The following is a 16363-nucleotide window of genomic DNA, read 5'->3' on the forward strand; positions in this document are numbered from 1 at the left end:
GAGGTGGGGAGCTCATGGAATCATGGATTATCCCAAGCTGGAAGGAGCCCCAGCTCCCAGCCCTGCACAGACACCCCAAAAATCCCAGCCTGAGCATCCCTGGTGTCCAAACATTCCCAGAGCTCTGGCAGCCTCAGGAATGTGCCCATACCTGAGCTCCCCACTGAGCACAGATTTATTATTCCCCAGATGATTTTTTTTTAATTATCCCCCAGATTTATCATTGTGAGTACAGAGTCTCCAGCTCAGCTCTGTGCCCGGGATGTTGCTGCCTGGTGCACTTTATCCAGAGAAAGTCCCACAATTCCAGGCTGGTTTGGGATGGAAGAGACCTCCCAGGCCACCTCATCCCACCCCTGCTGTGGGCTGGGACACCTTCCATAGGTTGCTCCAAGTGCTGTCCAAGTTAAGACAAGCTCACGGGCTTTATTCAGTGTTGTTCCAAGAGATCTCCTAACAAGAACTTGGGTTAGTCTTGTCTCCTAAGCCAGGCCCTAAACACCGACCTGGGTTGATCCACTCTCCTGGGATGGGTCCTAAACCAGAACCTGGGTTTAACAGGTTTAAGTTTTTAGGATGTGCAAAGAAGAACCTACCCCACCTCCTGCAACAGGAGTGGACCAGGTTAGTGCTGTCTCCTAGGACTGGTCCTAAATTAGAGCCTGGGTTAGTCTTGATTCCTAGGATGGGTTCTAAAGAAGAACCTGAGTTGGTCCTGTCTTTAGGGCTGGTCCTAAAGAAGAACCTGGGTTGGTCCTGTCTTTAGGACTGGTCCTAAGGAAGAACCTGTTTCCTGTGGTCCTGTCTCCTATGATGAGTGTCAAACAAGAACCTGGATTAGTCTTGATTCCTATGATGGGTCCTAAACAAGAACCGGGGTTAGTTTGGATGCCTAGGATGGGTCCTAACCTGGGTTAGTCCTGTCTCTAGGAGAGGTCCTAAACAAGAACCTAGATCAATCTTGTCTCAGGAGATGTTCTAAAGAAGAACCTGGATCAATCCTGTCTCTAGGACAGCTCCTAAACATGAACCTTGGTTGATCCTGTCTCAAGGAGAGGTCCTAAACAAGAACCTGTGTTCGTTTATATGCCTAGGATGGTTCCTAACCTGGGTTAGTCCTGTCTCTAGGAGAGGTCCTAAACAAGAACCTGGATCAATCCTGTCTCTATGACAGCTCCTAAACACGAACCTCAGTTAATCCTGTCTCTAGGACAGGTCCTAAACAAGAACCTGGGTTAGTTTTGTCTCTTAGGACAGGTCTCAAACAAGAAACTGGGTTAGTCTTGATTCCTACGACAGGTCCTAAACAAGAATCTTGGTTAATCCTGTCTCTAGGACAGGTCCCACACATGAACCTTGGTTAATCCTGTCCCTAGGCCTGGTTTCCCCCCCTCTAACCCCCTTCTGCCCTGGCTGTGTCTCCGCAGACCTAGGAGAGATCCTAAACAAGAACCTTGGTTAATCCTGTCTCTAGGAGAGGTCCTAAACAAGAACCTGGATCAATCCTGTCTCTAGGACAGGCCCCCACACAAGAACCTTGGTTAATCCTGTCCCTAGGCCTGGCTTCAACCCTCTATTACCCTGCTGCCCTGGCTGTGTCTCTGCAGACCTAGGAGAGATCCTAAGCAAGAACCTGGATCAATCCTGTGTCTGAGACAGGTTCTAAACAAGAACCTGTGTTAGTTTATATGCCTAGGATGGGTCCTAACCTGGGTTAGTCCTGTCTCTAGGAGAGGTCCTAAACAAGAACCTGGATCAATCCTGTCTCCAGGAGAGGTCCTAAAAAAGAACCTGGATCAATCCTGTCTCTAGGACTGGCCTCACACACAAACATCAGTTAATCCTGTCTCTAGGAGAGGTTCCATATACGAACCTTGGTTAATCTTGTCTCTAGGACAGCTCCCCCACATGAATCTCGGTTAGTCCTGTCTCTAGGAGAGGTCCCACACAAGAACCTGGATCAATCCTGCCTCTACGACAGCTCCTAAACACGAACATCAGTTAACCCTGTCCCTAGGCCCGGCTTCCCCCCTCTAACCCTGTGTGTGTCTCCGCAGACCCCCCGGCGGTGGAGCCGGCGTTCCTGGAGCTGCGGCAGGGCCAGGGCCGCGCGGTCACCATGAGCTGCCGCGTGCTGCGCGCGTACCCCACGCGGGTGCTGAGCTACGAGTGGCGCCTGGGCGGGCGCCTGCTGCGCTCGGGCCACTTCGACCTGCAGGACTCCACCGAGTTCACCGTCAGCAGCCTCTCCCGCGACTCCTACGGCCTCTACAACTGCAACATCATCAACGAGGCGGGCACCGGCCGCTGCAGCTTCCTCGTCACAGGTAGGAGGCGTGGGCATGGGTATTTAACTGCTTCTTAATTTGGTTTTTAATGGGTTTTTAATGGGTTTTAGGCAGTTTGTTTGGGTTTTCCCAGGGGGTTGGAGTTTCTCTGCAAAACTGTGTTCATGGAGTTTTGGGTTGTTTGGGTTGTTTGGGTTTTGTTGGGTGAGGCTTCGTAGGGCTCAAGCAACAAAAGGAACATTCCAAGGTTTTGAGTTTGGAATCTGTCACTATAGGAGTCTGGAATCTGTCACGGTAGGAATTTTGAGTTTGGGATCTGTCACTCTAGGAATCTGGAATCTGTTACGATAAGAATTTTCCGTTTTGAATCTGTCACTATAGGAATATGGAATCTGTCACTGTAGGAATCTGGAATCTGTCACTATAGGAATTTTTGAGTTTGGAATCTGTCACTATAGGAATATGGAATCTGTCCCTATAGGAATCTGGAATCTGTCACTATAGGATTTCTGAGTTTGGAATCTGAAGGTTTTCTTCAAAATCGTGTCCATGGAGTGTTTGGGTTTTGTTGGGTGAGGCTTGATAGAGCTCAAGCAACAAAAGGAAGATCCCAAGATTTTGAGTTTGGAATCTGTCACTATAGGAATCTGGAATCTGTCACTATAGGAATTCTGAGTTTGGAATCTGAAGCTTTTCTTCAAAACTGTGCTCATGGAGTGTTTGGGTTTTGTTGGGTGAGGCTTGATAGAGCTCAAGCAACATAAGGAAGATCCCAAGATTTTGAATTTGGAATCTGTCACTATAGGAATCTGGAATCTGTCTCTATAGGAATTTGGAGTTTGGAATCTGTCACTGTAGGAATTTTGAGTCCGGAATCTGTCACTGTTGGAATCTGGAATCTGTCACTATAGGAATTTTGAGTTTGGAATCTGTCACTACAGGAATGTGGAATCTGTCACTATAGGAATTTTGAGTTTGGAATTTTGAGTTTGGAATCTGTCACTACAGGAATCTGGAATCTGTCCCTATAGGAATTTTGAGTTTGGAATCTGTCACTCTCTGTCACTATAGGACACGAAATAACATGGCATGCACACTCTGCTTTTCTCAAGGTAAAAAAGGGAAGTTTATTTTCTGTCTCTAACATTTATAGATTTCTAAAAGTGACAGTGGATTGGAGGGTGACAGTGCCACCTCTTTAATGACAGTGGACAAACCAACAGTCCATCAAATATTTCTTCTTCTATAAGGAATGCAAAACAATAAGTTATTTACATAAATGTGTGAGAAAGTTCATTACAAGAATGTAAACATCAGAAGGCTTAGAAAATCCTAAAAAATCAGGGTGACAGGAATCTCCGGGTTGGGAGTAGCCAGGAGATAAGTTGATGTGATGGGGATGACATCCCCTTGGCAGGAATTTCTCACAGCACAAGTGTGGTGGGAACACAGCAAATCCCACAGTTCTGGATGGTTCTGCTCCTTCCAAATGGGATCCAGCCTTTGGCTGACACCATTCAGAGCCTGCTGGAGGGGCTTTCACAGCCACCAACTTCTCCAAATCTTGGGATTTTAATCCCAAAGGCGGCTCTGAAGGAAACCAGAAAAACTATTTGGCCTCAAATGAGTAAATTTGGTTCAATCTATTCATCAGGACTTGGATCCCAGACTGTGGAAATTTATTTCAATTTATTCTGCCAGGATTGTGGCAGTTGGAGTGGTTTTAGCAAACCACAAAAGTGAAAATGAGTCCTAAAATGTTTTTATGATATTTCCCATTTCCCACCCCCTCCCTGTGCTCATTTAGGGTTCATCCCATCCTGCTAATTTATGGTGGATTAAGGATGCTGGAAGTAACACTTTGACTTTTCTTAGCCTTTTAAAGTTAAAACTGACTTTATTTAGCAAATAAATTCCTTTCCACTGCTCTCAGAGCAGTGGCTCTGTTGTGCTCCTGAATCTCAGCAGCACAGATGGAGTCAAAGCCCCAGGGAACTGAAAACGCTGAAAAAAAATGATGAAATGGTTAAAAAGGAGGCTTGGATTTCACTGGGAATGTGAACAGAGACAAGAAATTGGGCACTTCTTAGGGATAATTGGAAAAAAAAGCCCAATAAATAACTGCAAGGCAGGAATGTGGCAGTTGTGTGGAGCTTTTGTTTTGGGGGGGATAATGGGTTGTTGTAACCCATTTTTAGCTGGTTTATTTCTGGTTTTTCATGCAGGAAAATAGAAATGTGCTGGACTGGGGCTGCAGAAATCCATTGGTATGCTCAGAGAAAGCTTTTCAGTACAGCAGCCTGGTTTTAAAGATTTATTCTGACCCCCGAGCCTGCAGAATCTCTTTTTTTTTTTTTCCCTGTATATTTTGAGCCAGATTGGAGGAGATGAAAGCCAAATAAATCACACCCGGAAAAGGGGTTAATTTATAGCATCTGGGCCAACATGAGGCAGATGTAACCTGCCAGTCTCTTCAAAATAAATAAGAAGTGACAAGGCAAATTGTGTTTGTGGGGAAGCAGAGCTGAGTTCATGCTCCTCACAGCTTCAGCACCTCGAGATTTTATTCAAGGCCAGATCATATCCAGAGAGCAACAAGAAGTCCATTCCAGGCTGTGGCTTCAGAAATCCCTGCCAGGACTGGGAGCAAATAAATCAAACCAGATCCGTGGATGGCAGAGGAGCCTCCCTGAGGGAGGGTTTGGTGCTGGAGAAGGAGGGGGATGAGCACGGGGAGCTTCTCCCTCCCTGGAGAGGCTGCTGAGGGGCCAGATGTTCCTCCAGGGCACACCTGAGCCCTGCTGGGTCACGGCCTGGCCTGGCCTGGCCAGCTGGGGACACGCCGGGAGCAGTTTTGTCCCTGTGGTGTGGCTTCTCCAGGCAGGGGGGGTTAGTGTCTGTGTTTTGCAGGTTGCCAGCAAAGGAGGGATGAAGAATTCTTCTTCTTCTTCTTCTTCTTCTTCTTCTTCTTCTTCTTCTTCTTCTTCTTCTTCTTCTTCTTCTGCTTCTGCTTCTGCTTCTGCTTCTTCTGCTTCTTTTGCTTCTTCTGATCCTCTTTCTTCTCTTTCTTCTTCTTGTTTTTCTTTTTCTTCTTCTGCTTCTTCTTCTGCTTCTTCTGCTTCTTCTTCTGATTTTCTTTCTTCTCTTTCTTCTTCTTCTCATTTTTCTTTATCTTCTTCTTCTTCTTTTTCTCCTCCTCCTCCTCCTCCTCCTCCTCCTCCTTCTCCTTCTCCTTCTCCTTCTCCTTCTCCTTCTCCTTCTCCTTCTCCTTCCTTCTCCTTCTCCTTCTCCTTCTCCTTCTCCTTCTCCTTCTCCTTCTCCTTCTCCTTCTCCTTCTCCTCCTCCTCCTCCTTCTCCTTCTCCTTCTCCTTCTCCTTCTCCTTCTCCTTCTCCTCCTCCTCCCCCTTCTATCTTCCTCTTCATCTTCCTCTTTTTCCTCTTCCTCCTCCTCCTCCTGCTTCTCTTCCTCCTCCTCTTCCTTATTCTCTTTCCATTTCATCCTCTTCATTGTTATTTCTCTGCATCATTAACAAATGTCAGGACAAGAGGGAATGGCCTCAGGCTGCCCCAGGGAAGGTTAAAGTTGGATATTGGGGGGAAATTCCTCCTGGAAAGGGCTGTCAAACACTGCCAGGGGCAGCAGTGGAGTCCCAATCCCTGGAATTGTCCAAAACCCATGGATGTGGCTCTGGAGGCCATGGGATGGTGGTGGCTGTAGGGGGAGGATTGACAACCACACTTGATGGTCCTAAATGTCTTTTCCAACCTGAACAATTCCATGATTCTCTGCTCCCTTGGGGAGCCATTTGGGATTAGGGTTACCTAGAACTGAGTTTACCTGACAAATCCTAGTTTAAAATTTCTTCTCAGTTTGGGAAGTTTGATCCCCTTGAGCTGGAATTTTCTCTGCTGGGACTGAATTTGTCCCCAGAGTTGTGTCCAAAGAGGGATTTTTAGATATTTTTTTAGATAATATTTTGTTCCCTCCCTATGAAATTCTTTAATCAGGGCTGGATACATTTTGGATGTAAATTCCTTCCCGAATTTCCACCAGGAATCTCTGTCCATAGCGGATGGGGCTGGCTTGGCAGGGCTGCAGAGTTAATATTAAAATTCAAAATTTCAATTATTCATCACAGCCCTGGGTAGGACTAAACAAAGCTCTAATGTCATTCCACGGACTTAATTCCTTTTATCAACCAACTCCTGATCCCACCAGCGAGGGAAGACTTTGGAATATTAATTCCGTGTTGTTCTGGCCTGTGGAATATTTTTGCCGTGGGATATTGCGTTAATTAACGAGCTCATCTTTAATTATTTACTCTGTCTTACATCACCCCGTCAGTGCTTCCAGCCAAGTGCAACATCAAGCCAATCAAGGGCTAATTGGGGAGGGTTTAATTGTTAGCTCATGATCAGAGCTTTCCCTTTCCTTGGAGCTCTTGGAAGCTCTTTGGAGCTGGCGATGCTGAAACCTGACGATCCAAACATTCCTTCCCTGCCAACACCTCCAGAAGGGATTATCCCCATCCATGGCAGGAATAATTCAGGCTGGAAAAGACCTTGGAGATGATCTGGTCCAACATTCCACCACTAATCCATGGGACACTCAGGTACCTCGCATGTCCTGCCTTCCCTTCTCCCAGAAAACTGGGATTTGAGGAGATGGACACTGCATCATCCCTTCTGATGATCCCAGAATCCACCTCTGGAAAGAGCTCTTTGGAAACTCCATTTTTCTCTAATGAAAAGCATCTTTTGGACCTTTCCAGGAGAAGAACACGTGGAAATACTTGGTTGTTTTTTTCCAGGTTTTCCCTGATTTTTGGATATTTTAAGTGTCAGAATGGAGCACAGCAAACCCTGGATTGGGTTTGCCCCCATCCTGTTTCATATGGATGGGGTAAGGATGGACCTGTTCCATGAAAGATCTTGGAATTATGGAATGGTTTGGGTTGGAAAAGGTCTTGGAAAGGGGCATTTTTAACAAAATCTGGTTTCTCCAAGCCCCATCCAAGCTGGCCTTGGACAATTCCAGGGATGGAATCTCCACCCCATCCCTTGGCAAACCCTCTCCATGGATTTAAGTCAATATGAACTCAGATTTAGTGGATTTAGGAATGTTTTGTCCTCTCTTTGGGAAATCATCCTTCGTTTTCCCCACATTTATGAAGGATGAAGGCTCGGATGTGATCCTCTCATTTTTCCCAATTCCCTTCTCAAGATCAGGCACCTCTCCAGCTGCTTTGTTCAGGAATTTCTGTCTCAGTGTTTGCTCTGTGCCCCTGCCACCATCCCTGGTAGCTCCGTGGTCCTCAGCTTGGAGCTGGAATCATTTCCAAATTCCCACTGGAACAGGATTCCCAGAGAAGCTGTGGCTGCCACTTGTGTGAGCTTTAAAATTCCAACTGGAGCAGCAGCAAAAATCCTTTTCCATTCATCCTCCAGGAAAAGTTTTTTTTTTTTTAATTTTAATTAAAAACCTTGGAGATTCCAACAGAGCCTCTCCTAAAAATGTCCAAAAATTCCTGGAGGACAGGGAAGGCCCTGGAAGTCATTCCTGGAGGATTAAGGGAAGGCCACAATGAAGAAACATCTTTAAGGTCCCTTCCAAGCCAAATAATTCCCTGATTTTCAGTTTCCATGGTTATGGGGGGACAGGAGGTGACTGGGATGATCCAGCTGCAGGATTGGGATGAGCAGCAGATCCAGGAGGAGACAGATGTTGCCTTTCCCAATTGCAAATAAAGAACAAAACATCTTCTCTTTCTTCCTGCAACCTTTCCATAAAACAGAGATCCTGGAATAAAGCGGAGCATGGATGGGGCAGCATTTTCCATAAATTCAGTGTCTCCCACTATTTCACACAGTTAAATGCAGGGTTTTGTTCAGGATTTATGCTCTCCCAGCACTGTAAAGATGGAAAGGGCTGGAGCTGAGGTTGCCACGAGGGGAAGCATTTATAAATCTCAGATTTTATTTCCTTTCCCCGAATATGATAGAGTGGAAGCTGCTCTGTTCAGCTCTCACAGCCAGCTCCTGTCACCAGCAGTGCCACAAACATGGGACAGAGCTGCTGCAGTTCCCAAAACTCCAAAGAATTGGTGGAACTTGATGGGAAAATAAGGAGGAAACAGATAAGGGAATGATTCCTTGAATGCTCCATGTCCGCACAATTCCCGCTGTTCATTCCTGCAGGACAGGGAGCCAACACCAATCCCACCCTCTGGGATCTGGGACATTTAGGGACACTGGGTTTGAGGCATTGCTGAGATCCCTGTGCTGCTCTGCACTCAGCCCAGCTGGGATTTGCAGTGCCCAGTCCACAACAATTCCTTTAAGGGATAATTTTCCTCAGGGATAAATTGAGTGATCTCAGTGGACCACAGGATGAGGAATCCTGGGTGATCATTCCCTCTAAAAGGGGCCAGCTGAACCTCCCTCCTTTTATTTTAAAAACTAAAAATCCCCCGGTCTTCGAAAATAAGGAATGTGGAATCCAAGGAGGCAGATTTTTTTACAGATGCAGATTTTATGGGCTAGAAATTGACAGCTGAGAAATTCAGGTGTTAGAAACAGCTGAGCCGGATTTATTGTCTGAGATCTGAGGATGAAAGGGATGGGAACACTTCAGGGAAAGTTGAAAAATTGAGGAAGCCACAGAGCCAACAATGAAATCCTCTTGAAATGTGGAAAACAGCTCTGGGATTGAAGGCAGGGTGGGAAATGGTCACCGAGAGAGGGATTCTTTTATCAGAGTGACATCAAACTCCAGCACCAAGATCTGCTAAAATCTGGAGAACTGGGAGAGAAACCACTCTGCCTCCTGGATTTCCATCCCAAGGGATGATAATAAATGATCTTGGAAGGTCTGCATTCAGATATTTTAGTCCATTTGGTAAATAAATGGGAATTTTGGTGGGGGGGTGGTGTTTCCTTGCTTTGAACAACTTCAAACCCAGGGACAGAGAGAGACTTTGGATAAAGGCCTGGAGTGCCAGAACAGGGGGAATGCCTCAATCCACTTCTGTTCAGGACAATTCTCCAGCTTTTAGATCCCTGTGGAGCTTGGGGTGGAGCAGCTGAAGTGACTTTTTCCCTTTGCTTGGTTTCTGTAATTCAGTGCCACAGAGATTTCATCCCATTTTTGACCTTACACTGGTACAGGGCTGGTGGAAAATGCTTGGATGTTTGGATGCACTGCCTGGAGGGACTGGATGCTGCACAACAAATGCTCAGGACTGAAAATGTTCCCCTGGAGAGGAGAAGGCTCCAGGGAGAGCTCAGAGCCCCTGGCAGGGCCTGAAGGGGCTCCAGGAGAGCTGGAGAGGGACTGGAGACAAGGGATGGAGGGACAGGAGCCAGGAAATGGCTTCAAATTGGAAAAGGGGAGATTTAGATGGGATATTGGGAAGGAATTCCTGGCTGGGAGGATGGGGAGGGGCTGGGATGGAATTGCCAGAGCAGCTGTGGCTGCCCCTGGATCCCTGGCAGTGCCCAAGGCCCTGCACCCAGGGACACCCAGGGACGTCCGGGGACACTCAAGGACACCCAGGGCTGAGGCCCCTCTCAGCTGGGGCTCCTCCAAGGCTGAGCAGCCCCAGCTCCCTCAGCCTTTCCTGGGCACAGAGATGCTCCAGCCCTTCCTCATCCTCACATCCCTCCTCTGGACCAGATCCAGGAGCTCCAGGTCCCTCCTGTCCTGCTGATCCCAGAGCTGGACACAGGATCCCCAAGGATGAAACCCCACAAATTCTGGACCACCTGGGCTTTGAGGGGGGAAGCCCATTAAGAGCTGAGACCCCAGAAACCTCCCCCATTCCTGTCATGCCAGCTAAAAATGATCTTCCCACCCCAAAATCCACATTGTGCCAACCTCCAGGCTGCCAACCATGAACAGAACTTCCTGTGTGACACAACCCAACTCCTGCTTCCATTCAAAGCTCTGGGAAGCCTCAGAGAAAACCGACAAACCAACATCCTCACATCCCTCCCCTGGATCATATCCAGGAGCTCCTCTCCTTTTAGGGAAGATGAAACAGGAAAGCCTTATAAATATGATTGCCTGGCAAAAGATTTTGAGAATATGGAAACTATAAGCGAGATTGAAATGAAAGCAAGCTTTGAGATCCCTCAGTTACTGAAAAACTGGAAAACAATGGTGTGGCCAGCTGAAGGCAATCCCCTTTTGATGGAGCAACACCCTCTGCTTGCAGACAGGCCCAAGGGTCAGAGCAGACCCTACAGCTTGGCAGAAGGGGCCCAAAGAGGAGTTTTTAGGGTTTAAAATGGAACACAGTGTGGTGATGTAATGATTCTTATGGGCTGTATGTAAATGCTGTAGGATTTGTATCTTGTACTGGATTGGTTAGTGAGAATTAGAATATTCAGCACAGAAGATTTATGGTATTGTAACGGGAACCTCGCTCTCTTACCCTCTCTTTTACTCTCTCATCCTCTCTCCCCCTCTCTTCTCTCAGGCTGCTCCAGCTGTGGCTGGCAGCTCCAGCAGGGCCCTGCAGCCAGGCCCTTTGCAATAAACCCCAAATTCCTGACCTGGCTGCAGAGATCTCTGCATCCCGACCATCCTACCCCCCTGACGCTCCTACGCTCTCCCAAGATCCAGAGCCAAGGGATTTAGGGACAAGGGACATTTCCATGTTCCACATAACTCCCACACTTCCAGGAGCCACCTCTGCTTTCCCTGCACTCCAAACCACATCCCTGCTTCCCGTGGTTTACAGGGGAAGCTCTCAGTGTTGTGCTGTTGAATTTCCAGCCTCTCCATTCCCGGGGTTGTTTTCACAGGGATTTGGGATAATGCAGCTCTTCAGGAGCCTCATTATTGCCCCAAAGGTGCCGGTGTTGTTCAAGTGCCCCTCCTGTGACAAGTGGCTCATTATGGCTCCTCTCAGTCCCCCCCCAGAGATCCCATTATATCCAACAGCAGTGGGAGTGGGAAGAGGATAATTTGCATCCAGCATGAGCTTTTCCCATTATTCCCGCTTCTCAGGAACAAGGAAAACAAATCGTCTCGACCGCTGCTCCTTTTTTATTCCCGCTGCAGTCCCTTTTTGCCAGCAGTGGTTTTGCTTTGCTCCCTCTCCTTGGAATATTGTTGTTTGCTCCTCCACTCTGGGCTAATGCAAGGTCCTCCTTCCCCGGGCAATTGGGAAAAATATCTTGGCTAAAAGGGCTTTTTATGCTTGGGAAAGAAAAGCGTGGTTGGAGAGAAAAGCTGGATCAATAGGTGCCGTGTTGCTGTTTATTCCCAGGATTTTGCCTTTGTTCCTTTGCGTTTGGGAGGCTTTTAAGGCATTTTTTCCTCCTCTTCTCACGGCTTTTCTGCTGATGGAAATTGTCCCTTTTGGAATTTGAAATGCCTCTCATCCCTCTCTATTTCCACCTGGCTTAGGGATAGTTTTGAGGAGAAAATCCCTAAATTCAGTGTTTGTTTTGTCACAAGCTCCTAAAATCCCAGTTAAGGGAAGGGAGTAATGAATCCATACCCCTCCCATATTCCATGTGACAGGCAGGCCATGTCTTCCCAGGTTTTTCCAGCCCTTTCCCAATTATTCCCACTGCCAAATCCCTGCAGAACTATGGATGGAAGTAGAAAGATCTCAACCCTTGGATCCTGGGAATGAGGGGCTGGATCTCAACCAATGGACTTTAGGAATGAGATGTAGCTTCACCTGAATGTCAACCCTTGGATCCTGGGAATGAGGGGCTGGATCTCATCCCTTGGATCCCAGGAATGAGTGGTGGCTACAGTTGGAACCCTTGGATCTGGGAATGCCCCTCTGAAGTTATTTCCTGATGATTTCTGTGTGTTTTCCTTCCTTTTCCTGATGGATGGGTGAATTCTTGGCTGGCTGAGTTATTCCCTGGCTGCTTGGCCATTCCATGATTTCTGGTGATGCCTTGTGCAGGCTGCCCTGGAACAGAGGCTGGATGGAGTTCCAGAATAAAGCAGGGATTGATTCAAAGGATCTCCTCCATGGATCCACCTTGGGCAGCACCAGAGCCCAGCCAGGGCTGCACCCAAGATGAACCAAAATGGCCCCAAAATGCACGGCCGGGCACGGGGTCTGTCCCTGGGATCAGTTCTGCTCCATTTGCACCTTGCAGTTCATTGTCCCATTCCAGCTTTAGCCCAGGCAGTCCCACCCTGCTTGTTTTTCTCTCTCCAGCCCACCTTGTTTATGTCGCCACATTTCTCTTCCCAGAGAAAGCAAGGCACAATTCTTCCCAAGAATATTTTTGGGTTTCACATTCTCTGAACCTCAGAGAAAGGAAAAACAATTCTTATCATTTGCTGTGCCTGTGTTTGTGCCACAGCAGAATGCAATGTGGAGATTGTTCACCCACAGTGATGGGGTTTGGGTTCCTTGGCCTGTCAGGGCCAGGTGTGTGTGTCAGGACTGTCGGGACAGTCACGAGATCCTGGGCAGTGTGAGCAGAGCTGAGTGCTTGGCAGATTCAGTTTAGATGTAATCTAATATAGTGTAATATAGTACAGAATAATATAGTATAATCAAGTAATTAATTAGCCTTCTGATGAGACGGAGTCAGACGCATCATTTTCTCCCTGCCGCGGTGATATAGTAACCTCTTGAGCTAGGTTTAATAAGCTCTCAAAGGCCTATAACACACCTAAGATAGCTCAGCTACTCTTGGAGGAATAAAAATCAGCAGGATTGCTTCTGTTGCAGTGGTGGAAACAAAAAAGTTTAATAAAAGGCAAAATAACAATCAGAGAAAAATTGAGCTAAGTGCCAAACATTCTTGCTCTCAGTAAAACACCTCACAAAAGCGATTGGCTTCTTTGTTCACTCCTTTTTTCTAGTTAATTGCCCAGGCAGGACTTTTTGGCTTCTGTCCAATTAGCTATCCTTAAGTTTGAGGTGAAGTTCCTTAGGCCTATGAGGTGTCTTTTTCACCTAACTGAGGAGAGAAACTTCTGGGCTTCTTTCCTTTTAGAGGGGACCAAGGATAGTTTTGTCACTCCATCAACAGGGGACACACTCCTATACCACTGGGGTCGTCCTGTTTTGATATGTTTGTGCTGTTGGGGCTCTAAGGACTTGCAGGGTCCTAGCTGCTGGCAGCTTTAGTTTTGGAGAAATCCTGCAAAGTTTGCAAATTTAACGCATGGAACTTCACAGTTGGACATTGCGAGTGGCCACCAACAGAGGCCATTTTCCTTGGGACAAAGAAGTCATTTCCCCAGGGTCTGGGTGTCAGATGAAAGGTGGCCTTTGGGACTCTGAGGACTTGCAGGATCCTAGCTGCTGGCAGCTTTAGTTTAGGGCCTGAGATTTGGATCATTTGTCCTTGGTGCCCAGCTGGAGCAGGAATTGTTTTGTCTCCCTGCTCTGTGCACAGAGCTCACCATCCCTTGATATGAAGCTCAGACCCACACACTGAAGCAGCACAGAATGTGAAAATAGAAAAGCTGAACCTGAGGCATCAGTGCTTTCCCTAATTCCATCTTTTCCCCAGGAAAAGCCTACGCCCCGGAGTTCTACTACGACACGTACAACCCGCTGTGGCAGAACCGGCCGCGGGTCTATTCCTACAGCCTGCAGTGGACGCAGATGAACCCCAGCGCCGTGGATCGGATCCTGGCCTATCGCCTGGGCATCCGCCAGGTGAGACGGGAGCAGGGGGGGGATTGCCTCTGGAGCCTCTGGGCTCCGGGAGAACTGCTGGGCTGGTACTCTGCTTTATTTACTTTATTTTATTTTTATTTGTTTTATTTTATTTTATTTTATTTTATTTTATTTTATTTTATTTTATTTTATTTTATTTTATTTTATTTTATTTTTTCTTCCATTCTATTCCATTCCATTTCGTTTCATGTTATTTTACAATATTTATTTTTATTTCATTACATTTTATTTTATTTTATTTTTTTTATTTTATTTTATTTTATTTTATTTTATTTTATTTTATTTTATTTTATTTCATTCCATTCCATTCCATTCCATTCCATTCCATTCCATTCCATTCCATTCCATGTTATTTTACATTATTTATTTTTATTTCATTTCATTTTATGTTATTTCATTTTGCTTCAATTTATTTTATTTTGCTTTTGAAACTTCATTTTATTTTTATTTTTTAATTATATTTTATTCTACCTTTATTTTATCTTAAATTATTTCACTTTATTTTTATATTATTTTACTTTTTCTTTATTCTATTTTTATCTTATTTCATTTCATTTAGTTTTATTTTTTATTTATTTTATTTATTTTACTTTATTTTTTATTTTTGTATTTCATTTCACTTCATTTTAATTTAATTTAATTTTATTTTATTTTACTTCATTTTTATTTCATTTTATTTTATTTTACTTTATAAACTTCCTTTTATTTCATTTTACTTTCTATATTTTTATATTTTTTTATTTTATTCCACCTTTAGTTTTATTTTATTTTACTTTATTTAATTTAGTTTTATTATTTATTTATTTTATATTATATTTTATTTTACTTCATTTTAATTATTATTTTTCCCCAGTCCATTTCCACGATCCCTCCTCCTCCAAGTCATCCTTCTCCATTTGCCTCCTTCCTTGGGAGCATCCAGCTGATAATTTTATGGAATTCTGCCAGCCTCCCACTGAGTTTTTCCTTCAAATAACCCCCCAACAGATTGATCCCGAAAATCTTTCTTTGGATATTCAGCACCTGGAATAATAATTTGAGTGGGACATCGAGTGGAAGGATTCCAATGGATTTTGCAGAGGGATATTTTGGAAAATATAAGGAAAATATCCTTTGTTATCCCACAGATTTGCCACTAGGATGAGCTTTGGAAAACAAATCCTCAATTTTAGCATTTTGTTTATTGGGATTTGGTCTTGGGCAACTTCCCTGGAAGTTGTGGAGTTGCTGGGACACGCCCGCAGAAGGGCTCTGGTGCCTGGTGGGGCTGGAGCTGGGATCTTCCTGAATCCCAGGAACTGGAGATGAAATTGGGGATTGTCAGAACCCAGGACATTTCTCTGGCTGCCCTGGGGGACTCCAGACCCTGGCAGGGGCTCAGAGACCTTGGCACGGAGTCACATACACCTGTGCCTTTGATTTTAGCCCTTGGAAACAATTCCCAACTTTGTGTGAGGAGTTACAAGCCACGAGGGTTTGAGTAGAATGACAGTGAATTTGTCACAGGGTGGAAATGTAGAATTTTGGGGATTTAGAATGGGGGTTCAGGGGGCAAGATGGAGGAATCTGGGCATGTCCTGTCCTTCTTCTTCTCCTTCTTCTTGTCCTCCATCTTCTGCTGTGATGGTGGCACTTCTGGATTGGTTCAGAGTAGAGACAGACTGTCTGACATAGGTGATAGGTATTGGAACATTATTGTAAATAAAGTACACGTAGCTCTTAGTATAAAAAGATAACACCTCCCCAAGGGCAGTCACTGTGCTTCAACCCGACTGTGTCGGTTTGGAAAGCCAGGTGCGTGCTAAGGGAGGCAGGAGCCTCCCCTGAAATGGAGAATGTGAACCCTCCCCACCCCTCCCAATTGCTATAAATTTTAAATTAAGGGGCTCTCAGGCAAAAATATGGGAGCAGGAAATAACAGTTCTATAATAGGGAAGAAAATAAAAGGATAAAATAAACAATGCAGTAAACCAAACCAACACTGACAGAGTCAGAACCCAACCTGACACCCTGTGGGTCAGGGTGCTGGCAGCAGTGCCATTGGAATTGTGGCTCAGCCCTCCTGCAGTATCAGGGGTGGTTCTGCTGGAGCAGGGATCCTGGAGAAGGGTGCAGTCTCTGCCTCTGAAGATCCAGGGGAAGGAGAGGCAGCTGCTGCTCCTCTGGGGAATCCCGTGCAGAAGCCGTGCTGGTGTTCCAGAACCTCCAGATTATATCCAGGTAGCAATGCTTGGCTCCTCCCTCTGGGCTCACATCTCCCAATGGGATGCTGCGGTTCTTATCAGCCATGCAGGGACATTCAATGGCTGTTATCAGCAGGTGTCCCCTCCCGAGGGAGGAGTGGGTGTGGAAGAGATAAGGAAAACTGCCCACTGGACAGAAGACAACTGCCACACAGCT

The 16363-nt window shown here is 45.9% G+C and overlaps 1 protein-coding gene across 2 annotated transcripts in view; it reads left to right on the top strand.

Annotated features, from left to right (window-relative positions):
* The window catches only part of MDGA2 (MAM domain containing glycosylphosphatidylinositol anchor 2), a 222433-nt gene that overhangs the window by 168946 nt on the left and 37124 nt on the right, over positions 1–16363 (top strand). For both annotated transcript variants that reach the window (XM_030949844.1, XM_030949845.1), the window contains 2 exons: positions 2058–2327; positions 13794–13942. In XM_030949844.1, the coding sequence (XP_030805704.1) occupies positions 2058–2327; positions 13794–13942 (419 nt within the window). The remainder of the gene's footprint in view (positions 1–2057; positions 2328–13793; positions 13943–16363) is intronic.

The sequence above is a fragment of the Camarhynchus parvulus genome, chromosome 5 (genome assembly GCF_901933205.1).
Source record: "Camarhynchus parvulus chromosome 5, STF_HiC, whole genome shotgun sequence".
NCBI lineage: Eukaryota > Metazoa > Chordata > Aves > Passeriformes > Thraupidae > Camarhynchus > Camarhynchus parvulus.